Genomic DNA, 26063 nt, shown 5'->3' with positions numbered 1-26063 from the left:
TTTTTCTGACGTAAGTAAGGACGCGCTCCCTCGGTGGCCACCTTGATCTGGGTGTTTTACAGATCTTGGGGAAACCCGAGGAGCACGCCCTTCGTGCTGGGAAAAAGCCCAAAGGCAAAAAACCCTGAGAGATCGTAACTGTCCGTCTGTTGATGCGGTGAGTGTTTGTTTGAAAGTATCTTTCAATTGTCTTTGGAAACAGTACACAAATTCTCCAACGATTCCTCTGATGGAGTTAATGATAGGTTAAATATAGAAATCAGAGTCCAGTAGTTTCCACAAAAGAAAGAAATAGGTAAGAAAAAGATAACAGGAAAGAAATAGAACAAGGTAAGACTTCCGATACTGTGGATGTCGGTAAAATAAAGAGAAAAGGCTGAGAGAGATAGCCGATGTAGACACGTATAGGGAAATAGCGGCAGACACAAAGGGAGGTTAGCGCTACGTGTATGAACAAATAGAGAAACAGAACCAACCGCTACCTTACCTTAACCTGAAAACACCCACGTGAGGGAATAAGGGTGAAATACATACAGAGAAGGGAGACAGGGAGAGAATTAGCTCTGAACTGCAAGTCGCCTCTGGAAACGAAACTGGCAGCGAACGTAACGAAGTCGATACAACGCGCTAAGCGCCAGTTTGCATCGTTGTTTATAGTTCCCGGCGGCCATGTTGGAAAAACACTAGACCTTCAACCTGGAACAATCAGAACCATGTTAGTGGTATTTCCACCTATGCATGAATTTCCAGGGCTGGTGCATGACAGTCACCTTTAGCAATCCGATGAAAGGGAGGCCAGGTGGAACACAGTACCTTTAAAAGTGAGGAAGCTCCAGCGGTGGCAGTTATTCCTGGCTGCGGTGCAGTTCGTGGTTTCGACCAGGGAAGGAGACAATCTCGTTGAGGAGGAAACTTGGAGTCGTTGCACTGCCCAGGGATGAAACCAGCCGTGGAGTTCGTTCGGTTAAAAGGTGCGTTCCTTTTATTCGCGGTCCTGTTGGACTGAAGCTTGGCTATCCGGTCGCCGGGTGCTTTGCACTGGCGATTCGACCAAGGGACGTCCTGGAAGGCGAATGCCGAACTGGTTGTTCCCACCAGCTCAGAGGGAGAAGACTCTTGCAGCAGAAGATCTTCTGTTGTCGTCGGGGAAATTGAGGTTGTTGCAGCAGGGCTCCACCAGTGGTGTCGTTGTTGCAGATGGCTCAGCTTCTCCCGTCTTCGGATTTCTCAGGTCCAGTGGCGACTTCTGAAGTTCCAGTCCTAAAAGCCCTGCTTCTATGCAGGAAAAACCCCCATTCAACATCCTAGCTGTCACTCATACATGGTAAGTGGTGAGCTGTGCGGCTCACCACTGGGCCAATCAGAACAGAGTGCGACTTGGCTTGTTAAGGCAACGCAGTCCAGGGTGCCAATTCCCCCACCCACACATCCTGTGAATCCCAGACAGAGTGGCACAAGTTGGAGGGCTTCTGTGGAACAAAGGGCCCGACCTTTGGTTGGAGTTACAGAGGCGGACACATACGCCATTTTGTAAAAGGGTTCTGGCGACCCAACCGGCTATTTTATAATAATTGAATAAACCAGCAGTATCTTTACAATGCACCAAAAAAGTGCTGCATTTTAAAATGATTGGGAAAATCCCATAGGAAATATTCCGGTGGAATATTTCACGTGGTAACCACTACCACCAGCCAGAAACTCGACAAGGGGGGACTGGACAGTGCCCCCTTTGAAACAGACCCAGGGGCAATCTAATTAACCCCTTCCAGTACTTTCACAATATGATGGTTTGTACTGGTTCTGTTCACAATTTTGGACTAATAAAGCCAATGTTGACTTTACATGCCCTGGGAGGCAGTAGTCAGTCCCAGGGTATGGAGTCTATGTTTGGGGGTCACTATGACACCCCTGTGTTACTGCACTGAGGGTGCTGTGTAACACATATACCAAAACAGATGATACCCTATGGGGTAAAAGACTCCATAGCCCACAAGCACATACCAAATCAAAGATATACCTCAAATCATGCCTAAGAGTGGGAACAAAAGAGTCTCACTCTTAGCAGGAGAAAAAAAACAAACCCCAAAAATCCAGCAAAGCTGCTGGGGGACTCGCTAGGTTTGGGAAATTAGCCTCATAAGAGAATTCTCCCTAACAGTAACTAACGTTATCACGTGATCCTAGGTGCTGGGATTCAACGCCGATTTGCGGGAAGTTTGTTAAAGAGTCTCAACCTAGTATAGAACGGCCTTCCTGCTGATCTGAACGCATACAGGTTCCTGTTACCATAGGAAACAGGTGAGCGAGGCATGACACAAACTTTACAAATGCTGGCCTCAAAAAACACAGAACCGGGGTTGGGTCTACCCGTTCAAAAAAGTGGGCGGGCGCTGTACACCAACAAGTATCGACTTGTGCCCTGAAAATCAGTGCATGGCCCGAACCAGAGAAAATATCCCCTCCAGTCTCAAGGAGGACATCTCTTGTCACGTTCTTGGTATATATTCATGGCTCACTTGCATGCGTTATAATGTGAGGAAAATGTTACATTCTACTTAAATGCTTTTTGGCTTGCCCTTGGAAGTGCCTGCAAGAAGTATAATATTTTGAATGGTAATTTTTATAACATTCCTCCAGCCAAGCCAGAAGATTGATAACGGCCACCAGGGCCCGAGCTGAATCGTGATTGCCTTCAACAAGGGGGAAAAGTTGGCTTCATATAAGCCTTCTAAATTCAGAGTTATTGTAACCCCCAAAAGCTTTATTTGACCCTGAGCCTAGCCAAATTTAGTCTTACGATGTAAAGAGGACACTGTGGTAGGGGGCAAAGATACATTTACAGCCTGATTCATGGAATTATTTGCGTCAAAAACGCAGATTTGCGCACCTTTCTGCCCAAAAATCCCTGTTTGAAGTATGGGGATTTTCAAGCAGAAAGGCGCGCAAATCTGCGTTTTTCACGCAAACAATTCCATGAATCAGGCAGTTAGTATTTCCGATTCAACCAAATTAATTTTTAAACCTGCAATGGAGCCATAACTCTCCAATTCTCTTTCTATTCCGGCCAATGATCTAGCAGGGTCTGAAAACACTAATAACATATCATCAGCGTACGCCATGATTTTATGTTCTATCCCCCCAAATTGTATACCCTGAATATCTGGTGTTGGTTGCCTTTTTGGTAAAAAAAAAAAGGCTCCAATCCTATAGCGTACAACAGTGGTGACATAGGACAACCCTGTTTTGTTCCCCGTTAGAGGGAGATTGGAGGAGAAAGTTCTCCATTGATTGGTTACTATTGTACTTTAATTCTTGCCAAAAATTGAAAACCAAACCTCATTTTAGTCATAACCTGAAAAAGGAACGAACACTCAACGCAGTCGAAAGCCTTTTCGGCGTCCAATAATAAAAGAATTGCAGGTATCTGTTTGTTTGCCACTTTTTCCAACACATGACATAAACGCTGTATGTTGTCGCGGGTCTGTAGGTTTTTTATAAAACTGGACTGATCTGGCTGTATAATAGATGGAAGCAAACCCTCCATCCTATTTGCAAGGATTTTCGAATAAATCTCATCATCAAGGTTAATAAGGGCCATAGGCCGGTATAAACCGCACCTACCTAGATCCTTACCCGGTTTTGGAATGTGTATTATCTTTGCTTCCTCCATTGATTTGGAGATACTACCTGAGCCAATTAATGGATTATAGAGATATACTAATCTTGGAGCTTAAACCTTCTGTAATATCTTATAAAATAAAGCGGGGAACCCATCAGGCCCTGGAGATTTATTTAGGGGGAGTGATTTAATAACCTCAGTTACCTCTTCAATAGTTATGTCTTTTTCCAAAATATCTCAGTCCATCCGCGAGATCCGGGGAAGCTTAACTATCTGCAAATATAATCGCTGGGATTGTTCATCTGGGTTTTCGGTGTGATATAAGTGTGATTAAAATGAGTGTAATTGAGCTATAATCTGAGGAGTTTCAGTAACAGTACCCCCTTCTGACAACTTTATTGATTGGACAGTTTGTGAAGCAATCTTCTGGCATAGTTGTCTTGCCAAAACAGTGTCCACCTTATTGGCCTTAACATAATAGGATTGGTGCATATATAACAGTGATTTCTCTGCCTTTTTCGTTAAGAACAAGTTAAGTTTAGCCTTTGCTACTCTATTTGCCTTTAAAATTGTCAGATCCGTAAGCAAATTCCATTTCCCTCATTACATGTTGTACTTCTGCTTCCTGTGTCGTTTTCAACAGCATTCTCTGTCGCCGTTTATAAGCCGCCTCTGCTATCAAGGTCACACGGACTGAAGCCTTAAAGGCATCCCATAACGTAATGATAGAGACTTCAGGTGTCTTATTCTGCTCAAAGTATCCCTCTATTTTAGCCTTCACATTCCCCCGAACCACTGTGTCCTGAAACATTGAAGACAGGAATCGCACGGCACCCTCTGAATCATCCCTTCTATATCTAACTGTATAGTCAATGGAGCATGGTCCGATAACGCAATGGGGTGAGAAACCATAAAAGTTACCCTACCCAACATTGGTTTAGAGACCCAAGCGTAGTCCATACATGAGAACGAGTGGTGCACATGCAAATAGAACCTATATCCTTTAGAATCCCCTATCAAGGCCGGCTACACATTCACCAAGGCCAAATTAGCAAACCTCAGTTTTAATAATTTGGAAGGAGAAGACTGGACTGAAGAGGTGACTTTACTTCTGTCTCGTAAGGGGTCCAAAGCTATATTAAAGTCTCCTAGCATTATTATTTCCCCCTCGCTGAACATTTCAACTTGTGCAACAACTGATTTAAAAAATGACCCCTGGCCCGTGTTAGTAGCGTATATTGATGCCACAGTTCTTTTTTTGGGCCCAACCTCCAGGACTGCAAATATATACCGTCCCTCCTTATGAAAATGTGTTCTCAACACTGTACAATGGGGAGCTGGTTTCGATTTTAGAAGGACCCCCGCCACTTTAGTATTAGCATTGGCCTGTAGCACTAGCGGGTATCGACAAAGCCGCAGTTTATGCTTATCTGAAAAACATACATGCGTCTCTTGGAGCGCCACCAAATCTGGTTGGTGATGTATCTAACTCCCTGCACTTCGCTGGCATATTCAGACCTCTAATTAATATTTAATGTTAAACATTTAAACTGTCCCATTTGACTGCAGGGCTATCAATGTCACACATTCAACATATACTTCACCTGATTTGCAAACCTTATCACAAAGTACCTTGCAAGCCTTCCCCCTTAATCCCCTCACATCCAGCTTACACCCATCCGTTACACCCTCCCTAACCCCAACTTGTAAATACCCTACCTCAACCATAGTCTCCTGGTGTGAGCCACTGTTCCTAGCATAATCTGGAGAAATCATCCCCATCCATGAACCCACTAATGTCCCAGGACAACGTGTGGGGTACCCCATTACCCCCATCTGTCACTTTAACAGATTCCAGAAAGTTCTGTAGCGTCTCCTCCTCCATTTTCAGATGAAATTTAAGGGTACTTCTGATCATCTGGTGTTCACCACAATTACCAATATTTATGCTTCAGTCAGTCCCTTTAGGAGGCGGACTTCTCAAGCGGGCCTCCCAATCCTCCTTTTGGTGAGGGCGAATATTAGAGAAAATATGATTAGTCTAAACTGGATAATAGTAACTATCTATTGGAATCCTTTGATAATCACTTAAATGAATTTTCTGCAAAATCTGTCAGATCTTTTGATAGATTACTCTATACGGTTCCCCTTAGACAAATTTATAATAATGGGGGATTTTAATTCCCAATGTATCTCATCCAAATATCTGACCTTGGAATATAAACATAAATCTAAAAATGGGCAGGCATGGTGTGACTTTGTCAGAGTGTAATCTGAGAATGTTAAATGGCAATGTCAAGGGAGATATCCCCGCAGCCCCGACTTGGCGGAGGGGATAGTCTTTCTTGACGATTGACTATATGTTTGCCTCTGAAGGTATCTTCGACAATTGTATTAAGCTTTCCCTGACTGAAGGAAATGCAAACGACCATGTAATGCTGGAGTCCACTTTTAGATCTCGACACAATTGTCTGATAGCCTGCTACGCACGACAGATCTGTGAATATGGTGGGAAATCGGCTATCAAGGTTTGAAAGAGGAGGGTACCCTCTCACAAATAAACTGGATATCACCATTAAAGACCTAACTGATCAACGATTGATAAAATATTGTAAACCAAGTAGCTTTAAAGATGTCCTCTGGAGCCTCAATCGTCCAATAAACCATAGTCCAAAATTAAGTGGGAATCACAAACACCCCTTTGATGCTCAAATTTATGAGAAAAAAAGGCAGAAAAGATCCCAAAAAAAAATAATAAAGAAATCCGCTCTAAGTATTAAGGATATAGAACATCAAATTAGACTACTAAATAACACCTATAGACATTGGGTGAGATCCCATAGATTCATGGTACATATGAGAGAGGGTGAGGAAATGCTGAAAGCAATCTGCCTGAGCAACTCCTGAAACTTCTGGACTATTGTCAGTTCGATGTCTAATCCTCCTAATATCTCACAAGCCACCATAATAGATGAAAAGGCTTAGGTGGATAATTTCTCCAAGTTTATGGCCCTTCTGACAACTATGAACCAAATATCCAGATAAATTCAGAATGGTCACTCGACTTTGTGAGCAAAGATATTGAGATCCTGATAAAAAAAAATCGTCTGCGTCTAGGGCAGCGGGTCCTAATGGACTCCGCAATGTAATCTGGAAGATTAATTCGACCGTATGGGCGAGAGGGTTGAAAATTTAGTTTGACAATATAACTTCCACCAAAACAATGTCAGAGTCGTGGAGAAATTCAATCATAATCCTGATTTACAAAAAAGGTTATTGCCTGGTTTCTGCTAATTACCGTCCAATCTCATTGCTAGATGCTGATAGAAATATTTTCTCAGGACTCATATTGGCTGAGCTGGAGAAATGGGCAGAGTCAAGGAATAATCCCTAAACAACAAACGGGCTTTAGGCGAGGATTATCTACCTCCCTAAACACCCTTATCCTAAGCTGTGTCAGTATAGACTCCCTGGTAAAGGGAGGTTCACCTCTTTTCAGAGCCAGGTTGGACCTCTCCCAGGCTTTTGATTCTATAAATAGAAACCGGCTATGGAGGAAATTGAAAAACTGGGGCCTGCCTGACCACCTTTTAGCTATCCTAATAGAACTCCACCAAAGATCCTCCCTCAGAGTCAGAATGTCAAGAGCTGGGAACTTGTCGCAATCAATTAATATAGAAAGAGGTGTACACCAAGGGTGTCTAATAGCACCACTTTTGTTTATCTTGTATCTGTTTGATTTACATCAATGGTTAAGAGATTGGCCTGGTTGCACCGAAAGTTGGGAATATGAAAATCAACTAGTGAGCGTATGCTGACGATATTGTGGTCTTAGACCACTCCGAAGTTGGTTTGCACGGATTACTAACAGCTCTTTCTGGTTATGCCTTAGAAAATGACTTAGAAATTAATCCAAGTAAATCAAAACTTGTCATTCTGCAACATCCATTAAGGATAACCAAATCTTGTACTTGCCGATTACTAAAGAAGTGATAATCGATGTAAAATGAGTAAACCTGAGTGCCCAAATGAAGAGAATAGGAGCGCAATACAGTGCTATTTCCATCCTTCCAGTTCTGAAATTTTATGTTGGAAAAGTAACCCCTACTATTCTCTTTGGGGTGGAATGTAATTATCAGGCCTTTGATATAGATTGGGATAAGATAGAAGGGAAAATCTGGAAAAGAACCCTTGCACTACCTGACTGTATTCCCACAGCTTGTGTATGATATGAACTGGGTCTAACATATTTGCTGGCAATGATGGAATGGAAGTGGGTTTCAATATATAGGTTAATTCCAGTTCCCCCGAAGTCATCTTTATTTGAGGAAATTGCATTGTCAATGAAGAGTATGAACAAACTTTTTTTTTCTTTCTTTTTTTATTGAATCAGATGAATTTAATCAACTTTTTTAATTTACAGATAGTTTTACAAAATTCTGAATACAAAAATATAAAAACAAAGTATTTAAACAAATCAATAAATCACATTTGATAAAATCATTGATTACTTAAACAATTTCTGATTCAAATTTCAAAGCATTTAGAAAATTAACCACAGAAATTTGAATTGGCACCTTAGAAGTACGCATCGTAAAAGCCCAGAACTGCTGCTCATCCATCATACCTAGGTACTTGCAATATCTCAAATTATATCACTCTTAACTCTACTAGCGCCGGACAGTAAACAATCAAATGTTGAACAGTTTCAGTGATCTTCAAGTTTCTACAAAATCTGCAAATGTTTTGGTCTTGTGATAAATTCTTGCGTGTACATGACAAATCCCTAGTAGGCCACAGATTAAACCGAAATCGCAATATGGGCTGTCTATAAAATACAGATGGAGCTTTGCACAACTAAATTTCCATGGATCCCATCAATTTATCACAAAACCTTCCGCTAGATGCATGTTTATACTGTAAACACTGTTCTCTGTTATTAATCCAGTCCATGCTATAGATCTTTTTCTTTGCCTTGTCTGGATTAGACGCCAATAAGTCATTAGTTACATCAGCATGCGCAAGAATTCGGTAGATAGCTGTTAGCCATACTTGAACAAATATGTGTTGACCAGAGAATAAATATGCCGATAAGGTTTTTAACAAAACTTCACTTCTAATAGAAATTAAACTTTTCAAAATAAAGCACACAATTTCCAATGATAGATAGTGTTGAGCGAAACTAGCCCCAATTCATATGGCAGCCAAGACAGTGGGATACACTGCGGCAGCTGCAGGATCAGTTTCCAAAATTTAGCTTCCAGCCTATCAAGCATTAGGGCTGGGAGGGGAGCTGCTGTTTCTAAACCATATAATAGACAGGGTGTCGCTTTTAATTTCCAATATGATAAAGCCGGATTAAGAGAACATTTGCCAAAGCAATGTAATATAATTCTGGTTTGGGACATAGCAGTGTTTAGTTTACGCTCAACGCTTATTAGATGTCCCTTTGCATTAACAGCTCCCTCAAATACCATCCCTAGATGTGTAATTGGATAAAATGGCTAGTCTGATTTTATTAATAGACCAATGCATCAAATTCCGACTTTGCTTATTAGGAGTATATAGCTATCAAAGGCAGACAATAATTTCTGAAGACCAATCAGGGTCTTTGATACCAGGACCAGATCATCTGCGTACATTAGCACTTTAATTGCAACTCCATTCATTCTTGGCAAATCAGAACAAACTACATCAAATGCCCTCTTGACATCATGAATAAAGTAATTCAATATGGCTGCGGCTAACAAACAGCCTTGTTTGTGTCCTCAGGCAGTAGGTATAGATGTAGCTAATAAACCATTTAAAGTCAGTCGAATGCGAATGGAGGCGCCCGAGTGAAAGCTGTAAATAATATCACATAAAGTGGGCGGACACTTATCTCTGGTTAGTTTCGGCATTAATAAGACGTGTGAAACCGAATCAAAGGCAGAATGTAAATCTACAAATGCTAAAAATACCGGTTGTTTTATGGCTTGACATTGCAGCTTTAGGGCATTTAAACATAGTAGATTTATGGTGGCTCCCATTCCCGTCACAAACCCTAATTGTTGAGGATTGCGTTCATTGGTTCGAAAGTGTCCATGTATTAAAGTCTCTTAGAATTAGTCTTGCAAAGATTTTGCTTGGCGTATCTAAGAGAGCTATGGGTGATAGTTCTCGGGTAAGGCTTGCTCCCCCTTTTTAAAGATGGGAACTATTAGGGATGTTTGCCAAGACAATGGTAAAACCTTAGACCTTAAGATTTGTTGATATAGCTTATTAAAAATAATAGCCCATAGATGTGGATATGTTACTCAGGCCATTGGGTCCTGCTGCCCTAGACCCACTAGCCTGTTTGATAAACTCTTCTATGATGTCCGTAGAGCACTCAACCAACCACTTCGATTTGGATTTCATAGTATATGTAATGATGTCAAATCGTGTATCCGCATATAACTGTGTAAAGTGTGCAACCCACTGTTGTTCCTGAACCCAGTTGGCTTTGGCTTCAATTTGATCAAATGAGCTGCGGTTATTAAGCAATGTCCAAATATCAGCAGAGTTTTTTGACGCCACGACGTTGAGCATTGCTTCACAATCATATTGAAATATGAGTGATTTACGGGCTTGCAGCCAATTTTGATATCTACATTTGGCAGATCTTAAAGCAGCCTGTGGCATTGAGGAAGCAGAATTTAAGGTAGTCTTTCTTTCTCTACGATAAGCAGCACGTCTTGTCCGTACCTCCGGATCAAAGGCATGTATGTGCCTGATCGGCTGCTTTTTCGTGATCACAATGTTGTCTTTAAATTGGTCCAAATGTTTAGTGTATTGTCTTCTAGATTGATGATCTAGATTCCATTCAACTGCTTTATTAAGAGCAAGAAGTTTAAGAATAGACCAAGAAAACCGAGATCTGGCATTATTCACCGTTTATAACTGTTTATGCCAGTGTCTATTTAAATCGCCTTTTGTCCCATTCCATTGAACTTTCAGAGCAAGTAAGTTGTGATCACTATACTGTTGCTTCACTTTCAAAAGAAGAAACCTGCATAAACGGAATCCACATATATATAATCAATAATACTTGACGATCCCTCTCTACACCACTTGCTTTTGGCTGGAAGATCACCATTAACGGCACCATTAACCATTTGAAAATTCCACTAACACATAAAGTTAGACCATCTTAGAGCCTCTTGGTAAGCATAACCCTTTCTATCATTCAAACAATCCATGTTAAGATCGCCAGCTAGTATGGTGGCTGTGTCATGATCTCTGCTTCCAAAAGGTCAGGGTTTTCCCAAGTCCCTTGGAAGCAGATCCATAACCCAGGTTCCGAGTGCCAACCAGTCCCAATTGGGACCTTTTGGACCCAGTCCTGGCGCCAGTGGCACCAGGCTCATAAATATGCCCAGTCCCAGCGCTGGAAGCGCCGGGCTCATAATGCTTGGGTGGACTTACCTGCAGCAGACCATGCTGCTTACTTGCCTGCCAGTTGAGCCTCTGATCCTCTTCTGTTTGGAACTACTTTTCCTGTTGGGTGGGGCAGGAGCCACTCCCCAGATTCAGAACACTGGAACTCTTCTGGAAAGCAGGAACTCTTTTCTTACCTAGGCGTGGCTGTGGAAGGAGACACCTAAGCACTACAGGAGGCTATTTAAACCACACCCGATGGATGAATCTTGCTTTGCGTTATTCTGCATTCTCTGCAGCAGAACGCTCATCGTGTCTTCTGCATCTGATCCTGGGCCTAAGGAAAAAGGCTTACCATCCTGAATCCAGTCTTCAGCAACACCTATAAAGATAAGAAAGAACAGGTTAGCATTACGGTATTCAGTGACAGCTCTACACTTACCTGGTCCATCGGCTGTCACCAACGCCTCGCGCTGCATTCCGGCATCTGAAAGACAAAGGCTTACCTACTCCTCGTGCGCTCCGGAGGTCTTCACACTGCATTCCGGCATCTGAAAGACAAAAGCTTACCAACTCTTCGCACGCTCCGGAGGCCTTCGGCGCTGCATCCCGCATCTGAAAGACAAAACAAGGGGCGTTTAAAGACATTGGGGAACTTTAATACTCACGTGCCATTACTCCTTTCCACATCTAACCCAGTGGGTATTCCGGCACCCTGCAGCCGCTCCGAACTTGTACCTGCAAAATAAAAAGACAGTTAGAGCGCATCGTGAAGCAGGCGCCAAGCGCTTACTTACGTGCTTCCAGGCGCTTCTATTCATCACACGGACTCCATCTTCAACTCACTTCAGCCCGTCATCCGCCATCGCCGGAACCCTGCAAAACAAGAAACAACATTACTAAAGACTTTAAAGACATTAGAATTACTCGAAACTTACCGTTCGTGCAGTAAACGACGGACAGCAGTCCTCTGAAGTCAAGAGGCCTGCTCCCCTTATCCAGTGAAGAAACTGGTTACAGCACCCTGCCCCGAGGCAGATGGAGAGCACGGCGTTCACTTACCTAAGGTGAGAGCGTTAACCTTTGGGGTTCTACAGGAGAAGAGAAAGGGAAGAAGAGGGAGACATTCAATAACCCAGTTCCTTAATCCCATATTTTCTATCTGCAGACATCTTACCCTTCGAGTCAGACATACAGTGCACAGAGGTCCAGCCCAAAGTGCCAGCCGTGTGTTACACATCACCTTTGAATATACGGTATACGCCCAGTCAAGACCGGCGCCTCTACGGGAATCAGGTGAGCGTTACAGAACGCAAAGCCTACCACAAAACTCCCGTCCAGGCGCTATGGAAACCTCGGATACCGACCAGCTAGCCCAGTTACTTGGGGAACTAAGGGCAGAAGTGCATGCAGCCCGTCAGGAAACGAACGCTCTAAGAAGGGAACTGATTATTTCCAAGGAGCGAACAGATGATCTCGCTAGACAATTGCTACAGTCACAAGCCGGACAGACCCCGTTACCCGCATCTGGGGGAAATCTTCCTTCTACATCCTCTATGAATCCAGTGCAGATCAACCTACCTGGGAATGTACCTCTGGCTCCGCCCGAACGATTTTCTGGTGACCCAAAGAGGTTTGCAGTATTTATCAATCAGTGCCGGTTGCATTTCTTATGCCGGCCAGCAGCCTTTCCAACTGATCAAGCTAAAGTAGCTTTCGTGCTTTCGTACCTTAGTGGCAATGCGGCAGACTGGTCGATCCCTCTAGTAAATCAAGATGATCCGGTCCTCCATGATTTTCAAGCTTTTCAGCTCAGTATGGAAAAACTGTTCGCAAGACATTCACAGGGGCAGGCCTTGGACAATGAGCTTCTTTCTTTGCGACAAGGTAATCAAGACCGTTTGGCTTATATTGCGTCTTTCAACAGACTGATAGTGGAAACTCAATGGCCTCAGGACAAAAGGATTACGCTGTTTTATAGAGGTCTACGTGGAGAGCTCAAAGATGTGTTAGCCCAAGTAGTGAATCCCCCACAAGATTGTTCGGACTATATAGACTTAGTCGTTCAAATAGATCACAGACTGCAGAACAGGAAGGCCGATCGTTCCAAGTTTGATGCTCGAGTATTTTCCAAACCGCCAACTCCTTCCAAAGGAGTAGACTCCGGGGAACCCATGCAAATAGGGGGTCTGAAAGGTCCTCTAACACAAAAGGAGCGGGTAAGGAGAAAACAGTTGCAATTATGCCTCTATTGCGGAAACTCAGGGAACTTTCTTCGAGACTGTCCGGTGAAACCTGCCAAGAAGGCAGTAGGAGCTGCAGTTACCAAAGTTACAAACTCTGAGCAGGGAAACGACCTCACCCGACAAGAATAGAGGTCCTCTTGCCAAGCGTGAAAACCAGTTCCGTGACCTCGCATTTCGTGATACCTATGGTCCTCATTAGCCCTGATAATCCGGATCGATTACATGCAATTGAAGCTTACGTCGACAGCGGTGCCATCGGCAATTATGTGGATCATGAAATGGTTTTGAGGATGAATCTAACTCTTTGTCCCAAGGCTGTAAAGGACGTCAATACTACGGTGGATGGTACGGAGATAGCCTCCGGGCCAGTAACGCATACCACTCAAGAGGTGACGCTAGTAAGTCAAGATGGACACCATGAGAAGATCGTGTTCGATGTGATCAAGGCCCCTCAGTTTCAGATTATTCTAGGAATACCTTGGTTAGAGAAACACAATCCTCTGATCGATTGGCGAGCAAGAACGGTCCAGTTTCCAGAATGTGTCTCTACTTGTCACCCTCCACCTGGTGTTGCACTGGCAGCAATTTCTTCAGAGACTCCCCAGTTACCTCCCGAATACCTAGAATACCAAGATGTTTTCCGGAAGGATCAGGCTAACTCTCTACCTCCTCATAGGTCTTATGACTGCCAGATAGACCTGATACCTGGATCTACTCCTCCTTGTAGTAGAATTTATGCCCTCACCGAGCCTGAGAACCTTCACCTTCGTCAATACCTGGATCAATACCTGGCAAATGGGTTTATTTGTCCTTCCAAGTCCCCTGCTTCTTCAGCTTTGTTCTTCGTTCCAAAAAAGGAAGGAGACCTTAGAACTTGTATAGATTATCGCTCCCTGAACCATATCACCGTTAAGAATAGATATCCGTTACCTTTGATCCCTGAACTCCTGGACCAAGTCAGAAAAGCATGCATATATACAAAGCTGGATCTTAGAGGAGCTTACCACTTGGTACGAGTAAAAGAGGGCGATGAATGGAAGAGGGCCTTCCGCACCAAGTATGGGCTATTTGAATATCAGGTCATGCCCTTCGGACTTTGCAATGCCCCGGCCGCCTTTCAATATTTTATGAACGATGTCCTCAGAGAGCTCATAGATGTGTGTGTTGTTGTTTACATTGACGACATCCTCGTTTATTCTTCATCGGAATCTGAACATCGGAAACACGTGAAAATGGTCCTCGAAAGATTGCGTCAACACAAACTTTTCGCTAAGTTGGAAAAATGTGTTTTCAACGTGACTGAAGTTGAATTCTTGGGATTCATATTATCACCTGGCGGAGTGCGTATGGATTCAAAGAAGGTCGATGCAGTTCTCAAATGGCCATCACCATCCTCCGTAAAAGGTGTGCAAAGCATGTTAGGCTTCGCTAACTTTTACCGCAGGTTTATCCCCGAATTCTCTCGAATAGTCCAGCCCATCACTGCCTTGTTAAAGAAAAACAAACGTTTTGAATGGTCTACCGAGGCGGAACAAGCTTTCCAGGATTTGAAGACTAAATTTATCTCTGCACCAATCTTAAAACACACTCACCCCGAACTCCCCTACATCGTGGAAACTGATGCTTCAAGCCTTGCCATGGGGGCAGTTCTATCACAAAAGGACCCGGTAACCAATCAGTTGCATCCCGTGGCATTTTGGTCCCGCAAATTCTCGCCTCCTGAAATCAATTACACGATTACTGACAAGGAACTTCTGGCTATCAAGTCTGCCTTTAAGGCTTGGCGGCATTATCTGCTGGGGGCCCGACACACCGTTACTGTGATTACGGATCACCGAAACCTGCAATATTTGAAAACCGCAAAAGCCCAATCCTCTAGACAACTCTGTTGGGCATTATTCTTTGCCGAGTTTGACTTCATAATTACCTATCGACCTGGTACAAAGAACGGTAAAGCTGATGCCCTTTCTCGGATGGGAGTGGAAGAACACTTGGTCAACCCTAAACCTGTACCAATCATTCCCGAACAAAGAATTCTGGGTGTAATCGCCACAGAATCCATAGAGGAAGTTAAGGATAAAGCCAGGCAACTTGTAACTCCAGCAGACATACAGAATTGGCATCTGCAGGGAAAGGACTTTGCAGTAAAGGACAACTTATTGTATTTCCAAGAACGATTATACCTACCCAGCACAGATTTACAGAAAAAAGTAATCTCTTGTTATCACGATTCTTTAATGGAAGGACATCCCGGTATGGCCAAGACCTCAGAAAAGATCAAGCGCTACCTCTGGTGGCCGTCTTGGAAAAAAGATATCAGAGACTTTATAATGTCCTGTGGAGTATGCGCCCAAAACAAGAGTCAAAAGGAAAGACCAGCAGGCCTCTTACGCCCTATTGACATCCCACCTCGCCCTTGGCATACGCTTTCTATGGACTTCATCACCGATCTACCTCCATGCTCCGGATACAATACGATTCTAGTAATCGTGGACTTATTCTCCAAGATGGCGCATTTCATTCCACTCAAAGGCTTGCCAACAGCAGCAACTCTGGCCCGAGAATTTCTCGAAAACATCGTCCGACTGCACGGTTTCCTTCGGTTGTAATTTCAGATCGAGGTAGTCAATTTATTTCTCATTTTTGGCGAAGTTGCTGTCGGTCGGCTCAAATTGATGTGAGACTATCGACCAGTCACCACCCTCAGACCGACGGACAAACCGAGAGGACCAATCAAACTCTGGAACAGTATTTACGCTGCATGCTGCAACAAACTGAAAAAACTTGGAAAGACATCCTTTGGATAGCCGAATATGCCTACAATAACTCTGTCCATTCGGGAACTGGGAAAACCCCGTTTTTTCTTTTGTACGGCAGTCACCCTCGAACCTCGGAGTTGGATCCCCTCCAAGATCTTGAAACACCAGCAGTAGACTACCTGCATTCTACAATCACCCAAGCCTTTAAGGAAGCTGTTTCTCACCTTCAAAGGGCTAAAGAACAATACAAGAAAGGAGCAGATCAACATCGGAAGAAAGCCCCTCAATATCAAGTAGGGGATCAAGTCTGGTTATCCACCAAATATCTACCTCTAAAAGGGCCACGCACATTCAACCCAAGATACCTTGGTCCCTATTCCATCACTACCATAGTAAACCCAGTAGCGGTCAAGTTGGACTTGCCCCCGCACATGAAGATACATCCGTTCTTCCACGTCTCTCTATTAAAACCTGTGCAACCTCAAACCCGACTAACTAAATCTCCAAAACCTATCCTAGTTGATGGAGAACTCGAGTTTGAAGTCAAAAGCATTCTGGACTCCAAGATCTCCAAATCTAAACTATTTTACCTAATTGACTGGAAAGGCTACGGCCCCCAAGAGAGATCCTGGGAACCTGCTGAATATGTCCACGCTCCTCGCCTAATCAAAAGATTTCACCGAACATTTCCTGATGAGCCAAAACCCCCGGAGAAGCCCGGTTTGGGAGGGGCCTTGAGGGGGGGTACTATCATGATCTCTGCGTCCAAAAGGTCAGGGTTTTCCCAACTCCCTTGGAAGCAGATCCATAACCCAGGTTCCGAGTGCCAACCAGTCCCATTTGGGACCTTTTGGACCCAGTCCTGGCGCCAGTGGCACCAGGCTCATAAATATGCCCAGTCCCAGCGCTGGAAGCGCCGGGCTCATAATGCTTGGGTGGACTTACCTGCAGCAGACCATGCTGCTTACTTGCCTGCCAGTTGAGCCTCTGATCCTCTTCTGTTTGGAACTACTTTTCCTGTTGGGTGGGGCAGGAGCCACTCCCTAGATTCAGAACACTGGAACTCTTCTGGAAAGCAGGAACTCTTTTCTTACCTAGGCGTGGCTGTGGAAGGAGACACCTAAGCACTACAAGAGGCTATTTAAACCACACCCGATGGATGAATCTTGCTTTGCGTTATTCTGCATCCTCTGCAGCAGAACGCTCATTGTGTCTTCTGCATCTGATCCTGGGCCTAAGGAAAAAGGCTTACCATCCTGAATCCAGTCTTCAGCAACACCTATAAAGACAAGAAAGAACAGGTTAGCATTACGGTCTTCAGTGACAGCTCTTCACTTACCTGGTCCATCGGCTGTCACCAACGCCTCGCGCTGCATTCCGGCATCTGAAAGACAAAGGCTTACCTACTCCTCGTGCGCTCCGGAGGTCTTCACACTGCATTCCGGCATCTGAAAGACAAAAGCTTACCAACTCTTTGCACGCTCCGGAGGCCTTCGGCGCTGCATCCCGCATCTGAAAGACAAAACAAGGTGCGTTTAAAGACATTGGGGAACTTTAATACTCACGTGCCATTACTCCTTTCCACATCTAACCCAGTGGGTATTCCGGCACCCTGCAGCCGCTCCGAACTTGTACCTGCAAAATAAAAAGACAGTTAGAGCGCATCGTGAAGCAGGCAACAAGCGCTTACTTACGTGCTTCCAGGCGCTTCTATTCATCACACGGGCTCCATCTTCAACTCACTTCAGCCCGTCATCCGCCATCGCCGGAACCCTGCAAAACAAGAAACATCATTACTAAAGACTTTAAAGACATTAGAATTACTCGAAACTTACCGTTCGTGCAGTAAACGACGGACAGCAGTCCTCTGAAGTCAAGAGGCCTGCTCCCCTTATCCAGTGAAGAAACTGGTTACAGCACCCTGCCCCGAGGCAGATGGAGAGCACGGCGTTCACTTACCTAAGGTGAGAGCGTTAACCTTTGGGGTTCTACAGGAGAAGAGAAAGGGAAGAAGAGAGAGACATTCAATAACCCAGTTCCTTAATCCCATATTTTCTATCTGCAGACATCTTACCCTTCGAGTCAGACATACAGTGCACAGAGGTCCAGCCCAAAGAGCCAGCCGTGTGTTACACATCACCTTTGAAGATACGGTATACGCCCAGTCAAGACCGGCGCCTCTACGGGAATCAGGTGAGCGTTACAGGCTGAGATGTCTGGGTTCATGGATATAGCATCCATCAATACTGCCAACTCTTTGTAGAATGTATCCTTAGCTATGCCATCAGGATTGCGATATATATTTAGTATTATTTAGTATGGCTATATTGCCTTGCGAACTCAACAACTTTACCAATTGTAGGAATGCACTGTAAGTTAACCATGGTACAAGAGTGAACCCCGAGGTCATTTGTACTGCCACCAAAAGGCCCGAAGGTGATCTACCTTTTAATTCCTCTCATAGGTGGGACTAGGGAAACTTCATAATTGTCCCAGACTGGAACTAGGAACCACGTTTCTTGGAATCCTGGGATATCGAATGGATGAAAACATTTATTTATCGATGTTTGCAAGTGGGAATGTCCTCTTGTATTCCAACAGCCCAGTGACAGTGAGGAGTAATTTTCTGAATTTGCTAGTTATGTTTTTGTCAGATAAGGCCCGGTAGAGGAGTAAACTTGTTGTTGATCATTAGCAATGTTGGTGATGTTGTTTGACTAGCCAAGGGATAGTGTGACTGCTCAACTTGCCTTTGTGTACGCTCGGGGTCCCGAGCTATTAATAAGCCCATTTTAAAAAGTGTCGTTTTTGCTTTCCATATCGTGTTTAGTACCACTACGATTAGAATCCACAATCTCAGTATCAAAAAATTTTGTCCCACAATGAATACTACTAGGCCTATGTCCTCGATGGTGATATCCTCTAGTTCTACTACATCATTAAAGATGTTGAGGACACTCCTCCTATTGAGGTCATATGACCTAAACGGGCTCTCATGACATTTAATTATCAACGAATGGCAGTTGGATTTATGCTTCTGAAAATATCTATTCTTATCCTCACTATAGTTACTCCGATTAGGGATACTATTTTGCTGTGTTAATGAAACTGCACGTTGTATGGCGACCAGCTTCGTGTTTACTGAAGGTTGACATGACTCTTGATCATATGAACTGACTTCGGGAGTCTTTGCATCACCACTTGTGGGTGCTGCACAGCCTTGATCACTAGACCATGTTCGAGAGACGGCTGAGGTAGGCTTGGAAGCCAAATTTACAGTGCAAGGTGCCAGCTGCTTCGCAAGATAAGCATCGACGGATTATTTGATTTGTTCATTCGAGAGAGCAGAATCCAAATGTATAGGTTTAGCTTTTTGTAAATCGTCAACATTAGACGTCGATTTTTGACCTGGAGAGCCAGGCACTGTATTATAGGTGGAATGTACTGTTGTGGGTGCTAGTTTTATTTCAAGGTATGTGTCTATCACTTTCTTCATCTCCTCTATAGCAGGAGTAGGAACTGCTCGCGTAGAAAGTGTTTGTTGAAGACCATCCAATTTAACAGCATGAAGTTTCTGTGAATAACTTGAATACGCCTGAACTAAAAATAGCTTAGAACCTTCTGTTTAGAACATTGTTTAGTTTATGGTTGACATCCCTACACATTGCTTTGATTTAGTTGTAAGGGCTAGCATAGGTTTTGGACACAGGCAGACTTTTCAGTTGAACTTTCCGACAGAGACTTTCCTTAGCTTCTTTAGGTAGGGAAATCCCACCTTAGTACAGGGCAAGTTAGGCCTTGATCCATCCTAACCTTTTGTTTAATAAAACAATTTTGTTATACCTAGAATCTGTTGTCTGTGTCTCCTTCCATGCTGCCAACCTCACACTAATGAAATTGAACTTTGGTTTGAAACATACTGGATTGATCAAGGGGAAGGGGATCCAACCCTGATCACAAGGATCCTTGTTTATTTTGTTTCTGTATTTCTACGTTATTGTATGAAGCTCACATTGCCAGACATTTCTTGTATGTTTTGTTGTGTGTGTATATGAGTGTGTGGGACAGGGAAGTTTGGACATTATGTCCTTTTCCTTTAATCTGAGTTTTATAGGTAGGGAAATCCTTGTTGGGCTAGGGAAAGATAGGCGTTCATCTCACCATTTAATATTTAATAAAATGGCTTCTTGTGAAAACTCTACTTGTCTGTCTCACATTTCTGACTGCACAAATAGCATTAAATGTCATAGACTGCAAGTAGTTTCTTCTGAGTTTTAACACCTGACTGACGGTTCTCTTTTGTGTTCTGCTTCCTGCCTCATGATACGAGGTTAAAATGTGCATCCACATCTGCCCCTTGAAACATAGAACATTATTCCATGATGCCCAGGGGCAGGACTCTTGTCCTTCTTGTTGTAGAGCAAATGCAAAAGCATCTCCAGTTGATAAACCTTTATGCAGAAGGTGTCCATCCCTGTGGTAGAGGGTGCTGCCTGGTGTCACTGAGGTTAATAAAAATGCTTTTTGTTTCAGTTTCCTGCAGTGAGATGGGCAGACTACGCAAAAGACATAATTGGAGAGCTCGGCAGCAAGGGGAAGTGAGTCAGGACCCTCCAGAAGATTCCCAGACACAGGTGCAGATAGAACTGAAAGGTATGTTTTAGAACATTCAGCTTATGGCTCTTCCCTGGAACTCCGTGCAGGATATGGGGTCTTGTCCATTTTAAACCAATCACTTTTCCTTCTGTCATGACCTGGCCCCTTGTAGAGAGCTGGATTATTTGCAGAGAGGACCTTGCATGTTTACTCCAAACCCTCATCCTCTTCACATCAATGGCAACAGTTTGGACCTACTAGTTTGTTGCAAGTGATTTAATCGCAGAAGGGCACATGTAAACTACGGCATTCTTTACAAAAAGCATTTGACTTTGATTACAAATGTTTATGCTTTTGAGGAGCACACAGGAGCCCATACATAAACTGGCACATCACAAATGACTGCATGTCTGTTTTCAATTGTTTCTGTTAAGGCAGTTTTTGTACAACCCTCTGAGGCATCTACGGTTGTTGACCTCAATGGGGGACTACCTGACAAGAAAGGGAAGGCAAACCTCTCTTAAAGTTAAGTAACGTGAACAGAGTGAAAAGGCTCAACTCTCAGGTAGGAGTAGCAGGCTGACGCAAAGGTACAATTAGTTCACACACTTATCGCTGGAAAATACACCACACTGACATTGAAGAGTTGAAATCTTCACCATGTGAAATAATACTTTATGGCTTCTACAGCCACCTTGATGGCTAAGCATTCCATCCTCACTGTGTAATGGGATATTTCCTCTCTTGAGGAACCCGCTTCCTACTTGCATATGTTAATTGTTCTATCGCTTGGTTCTCCTGTGAGAGAACTGCCCATTGCCCAGTGTTGGAGGCATGAGTTTGAAGTATGAACTTCTTGGTGAAGTTGGGGTTGACAAATGCAGTTGGAGCGCACAGTGCTTTCTTCAGAAAGTGAAAACGTGCTTCCTTCCTTCCCTCAAGATAAGTTTGCTAGGTCAGAGGTTTTCAACATGTCAGTAAGGTGACTGACCTTTGAGGAAAATGTAAGGGTACATCTTAAGTAATAGCCTACTAACCACAGAATGGATCTTAGCTCTTAATGGTAGGCAATTGGACCAACTCTATACTGCAACCATGTCGGTCTTTGGTTCCACCCTCATTGCCTACATGGAAGCCCAGATATTTGGCAGAGGACTACATTAGCTTGGACTAGCAGGATTTTCTGTAATTTCAGCTTGTCCCAACATCTAACCGACAAGATGGAGGTTTCCAGTGGTTGAAATTGCTGTTTTTTTCCTATCTCCCAGGACTAGCCGGTGACCAGGTGACCAGGTGTAATGCTTATTTAATAGTGAAGATTCCCCTTTTTTTATTGGTTCGCAGATCCTCTGCATCAGGTAGGCATTGAATTCTGACACTTCATAGACTTCCCAGAAATGAACGTAAAAACAACAGCTATTGTCAGCTTGGACACCAGAATAGCATAAATATGGGATTATCTTTCAAAACCGCCAGGTTTAGCATCTTTTCATCATCTTTTAATATTGTTCTCCTGGCTTCAGGGATTTGTTGTGTCCCAGATGCACCTGTTTTCCAGGTGCTGTCTGGGTATGATGTTAGAATCCTTTTATACAAGCTGGTATTCCTGAAAAGACTTTTTCCGCAGAAGGTCTTAGTATCCATAGCAGACGAAGGTGGTCTGGAACTGTGTGTATAAGCCATTGAGGAAGGATCAGGGTTTCTCTTCCAGGCTTTGTCAGTTCACACAATATGCTTCTGGTACTGATAATGTGGTTGGCTGGCCCTGTAATTCACATTTCCAAGGAGTCAATCGTTTCTCACATGTGCTTCTACTTAATGGTTCACAACCTAGTATTGTATTTTATTTATATAGCGCGCCTAGCCCTCGGGCATCTGGGCACTTCCTTACGGTTACATGGTTACAAAGACGTTATTTTACATTTAACTTTGCATTTATTTAACGTTGCATGCTATACATTTAACGTTGTGGTTGAAGCTGGTTTTTTGTTGTCCCTCTGCCTCCAATAGATGTATGCAAATCATTTTACAGGCTGAGTTGTTCAGTCGTCTGTCTGTTGGATTCTTACCGCACTACCTCTTTTCTTCTAGCTCTTTCTCAGCTATTTATTTATTCGGATTTGTAGAGCGCGCATCAGCCCGGGGGCATTGTGGCGCTTGTTACAGCCAAATCTTAGTTACAGGTCAATGTACAATTGCAATTTACAGTATGGTTGTTTGTTACAGACAGATTAAAGTGACAATTAGCATAAAAACAGTTGAGAGATTGTCATAAAAAGCATTTAAAAATTACAGAACAAAGTGAGGTTTTGAGTTTTTTTCGGAATGCAAGGAGTGAGTTTTCTGCTCTGATGTCTGTGGGTAGTGCATTCCAGGATTTAGTTGCAACGTATGGGAAGCCTAGGCCACCAGCTTTGGCCCTATTGATTTGTGGGACGTGCAGTTGGTGTATTGTGACCTAGTGGGTCAAGTAGAGGAGGATTTGGCAATTGTCTCGGATAGGTATGATGGTGCACAGAGAGAGAGAGGCATTTGTGTGTGAGGGTGAAGATCTTGAAGGTGATTGGCTTTTTGACCGGGAGCCATTGAGCTAATTGTCTAGCCTGAGAAATATGCTCCCTTTTTGGGATGCTTAAGGCTGAACGAACTGCATTGTTCTGCGTGACTTTTAACCTGTTTAGGTATTTTTCAGATGTACCTTCTAGTAAGGCATTGCAATAGTCTAGTTTAGCACCAATAGTTGCTCTAGCTATTGATAGACAATTGGGTTTGGATAGGTAAGGGTTTATGGCGTTTATGAGCTTGGTGGTGTGTGCGGATGAGGATGTGATAGCGCTGACCTGTTTAGTCATGGATACTGTGGAGTCTAAATAGACCCCCAGGGTCTTGACGGCTGGAGACACAGGGATAATAGTGTTATCAATGGTGAAGTTGGCGTATAGTTTATCAAGTTTCACAAGGGTTTTCTTTTGACCTAGTATAATTATTTTTGTCTTATCTCCATTGAGGCAGAGGCCATTGACAGCCATCCAGGCCTGGATGATGGAATACATTGTGTTAAGTGCCTCGTGTCTTTGTGGTATGAGCCAGAGAGAGGTAAGAGTGCCTGCGTATCGTCAGCGTAATTAGTTTACGTGATACCATGTGAGCCGAGATTGTCGAAGAGAGGCTTTGTGAACAAGTTGTATAGTGTGGGTGCTGTGCATGATCCCTGTGGGACTGTGCAATGAATGGTGGTGGGGGTAGCGTTTGCTATGTTTGAGAATACCTTCATTGCTCTGCCTTCAAGGAAGGAGGTGATGCGGAGCGCTGCTTCTTTAGAGAAGTTCGCTGAGTGTGTAAGGTGAGATGTGAGGGTCTTGTGGTCCACCAAATCGAAAGCAGCCGAGAGGTCTAGGAGTAACAAGAGGATTGGCTTGCCTTTGTCCATGATTTGGGTGATCTGGTTCTTTAGATACACCAGGGCTGTTTCAGTGCTCTGTCTGTTTCAGAAACCAGATTGCCTAGTTCCTAAGATAGAGTGGGTTTCCAGGAAATGTTGGATTTGGCTATGAAAGGCTTTATCCAATATCTTAAGGAGGAAGGGCACGGTGGTTATCGGTCGGTAGTTATTTGGTCGTAGAGGATCGAGAGTAGGCTTTTTTAAGAGGGGGCAGACGCAGCCTCTTTGAGGCTGTCAGAGATAATGCCTGTTCTGAAAGAAGCAATGATGAAAGCCGTCAGGAGCGGTGCGAGACGATCAGCGCAGTCCTTGATGAGTTTATGGTGAGAGTCTATCCATATACCAAACCGAACAGGTAATATCAGGTGGATGCTTGTTGTATTTTCTGGATGGAAAATAGCTTGCAGGTGATCATCCCATTGTGACGAATCCCAGGGTATTGTCACTTCCCCCATGGGGGGAGCCTCTTCCCATGAGACCAGGGAGGTGAGGCCACAACCCGATAGTCTGCCTGGGGGTGGTAGTCAGCGGGTGGATCTCCTGGGGTGGGAACCCCACCATGGGACCAGTGATGATACCCTTGGGAGAACTTGGTATTCATCCCCACCATTTCTGTCCCCTCTTATCTCTCATCCCCCTCAGTCCCCTGTGGTCCCCCACACCTCTATGTATTTCTCTAGAGTAGAGGACTTCATTCATTCAGGTCATACTGTGACAAGGAAGGGTGAGACTTACCCAGCTCGATTGCATACCATTACTAACACAAAGAAGATCAAGCAAGGAGGCCAAAACCCACCGCGGAACCAACATACGCAGCACAGTTTACTAGAAGCAACCCTGGGGATAGAAACTAAGAAAGGACTGTGTAACTCGTCAAGCCAGCCCTGGAGGAGCGAGGAACCAGACACTGGTTCACTGTCGAGAAGCCCGAGGATCAGGGAACATGACACTACCGTGTCCATGGAGCAGGGATCTTTCTAGTGAAAGGGAAGCAAGAAACCCGACCGGTGAAGCCAAAGCAAGAAGAAGTTACACAGTCGAAAATGCGGGAGAGCACACACTGGTACTGAGCCGCCGTGAGCAGGATGCTGAACGCTGAAGCCCCGCTCCACTCCCAGGACAGACCAGAAACCAGGACAGCATTTTCCGAAGGTAGGGAAAGGGTTGGGCCGGCTCGTGGGACACAGAGGGGCCCAAATAGATTAAATAGAGACTTACCAGTATCCCTTGAGACAGGAAGGGATAGCGAACAAACTGTAAAAGCTAAAGAGAACTTTACAAAATCTCCTATGTGGAACAGTACCTGACAGAAGGGTACACCAGGTCTGTTCAATTGGACAGTGAGTGAAGGAGGGGCAGAGGGTCCGCAAGAGCAGCACAAAAGCAGTCTGGGACCCATACGAAGTCGGGCAAGGCCCGCGAAAACGACGTACATTGGTAAAGGAACCACACGAGTATAAGGAAGCACACAGTCAAGGGACTGGGGCCCACACAATGCTAAAGAAAACAATCATAAAGTAGTATTTATCATAAGGCAGTTGCATTTGCTAGTGAACCTAATAAAACACCCAAAGCATTAACAGTGCTACACAGGTCTGTGCATCACTTTCTATTTCAAAAGTGTTCAGCAATTCAACAAGTCAGGTTAATACAAACCGTTCACTATTTCTGCCAAGTGCTATTCGGAAATGCAATGGTTGCCCCCTGGTTTTGTCGCAGAGGCAGACCCTCCAGGTCTGTCTGACGGTTCCCTAAGGACTGCTGCTCCTGATCAGGTCAGCCCTTCTCTGCCTACCTGCCAGCCTCCAGAGTGAATCTGCTAGCCAACTTTATACTGTTGGGCAAAGTTTGTATGCAGTACCCTCTGGGAACACTACACACAACTATGACTACAGGTGTAAGCAAACCAACCTTTGGTATAAGTCTGTACTACACAGTTTTTGGTAGTAGGGCTGAGCAGCCAGGCTTATCTCACGAGGGGAATGTGAGCAGTAATGATGTTA

At 44.1% G+C, this 26063-nt stretch overlaps 1 protein-coding gene across 1 annotated transcript in view; it reads left to right on the top strand.

The window, feature by feature from the left end:
* DHX37 (DEAH-box helicase 37) overlaps positions 1–26063 on the top strand; it is a 1051990-nt gene that overhangs the window by 20651 nt on the left and 1005276 nt on the right. The window contains exon 2 of the mRNA XM_069620118.1: positions 20556–20675. Coding sequence (XP_069476219.1) covers positions 20570–20675 — 106 coding nt within the window. The 5' untranslated portion in view covers positions 20556–20569. The remainder of the gene's footprint in view (positions 1–20555; positions 20676–26063) is intronic.

The sequence above is a fragment of the Ambystoma mexicanum genome, chromosome 10 (genome assembly GCF_040938575.1).
Source record: "Ambystoma mexicanum isolate Mex_15411 chromosome 10, UKY_AmexF1_1, whole genome shotgun sequence".
NCBI classification, from domain to species: Eukaryota; Metazoa; Chordata; class Amphibia; order Caudata; family Ambystomatidae; genus Ambystoma; species Ambystoma mexicanum.
Note: the sequence above shows the minus strand (reverse complement) of the source record. Positions and strands in the feature narration are given on the sequence as shown.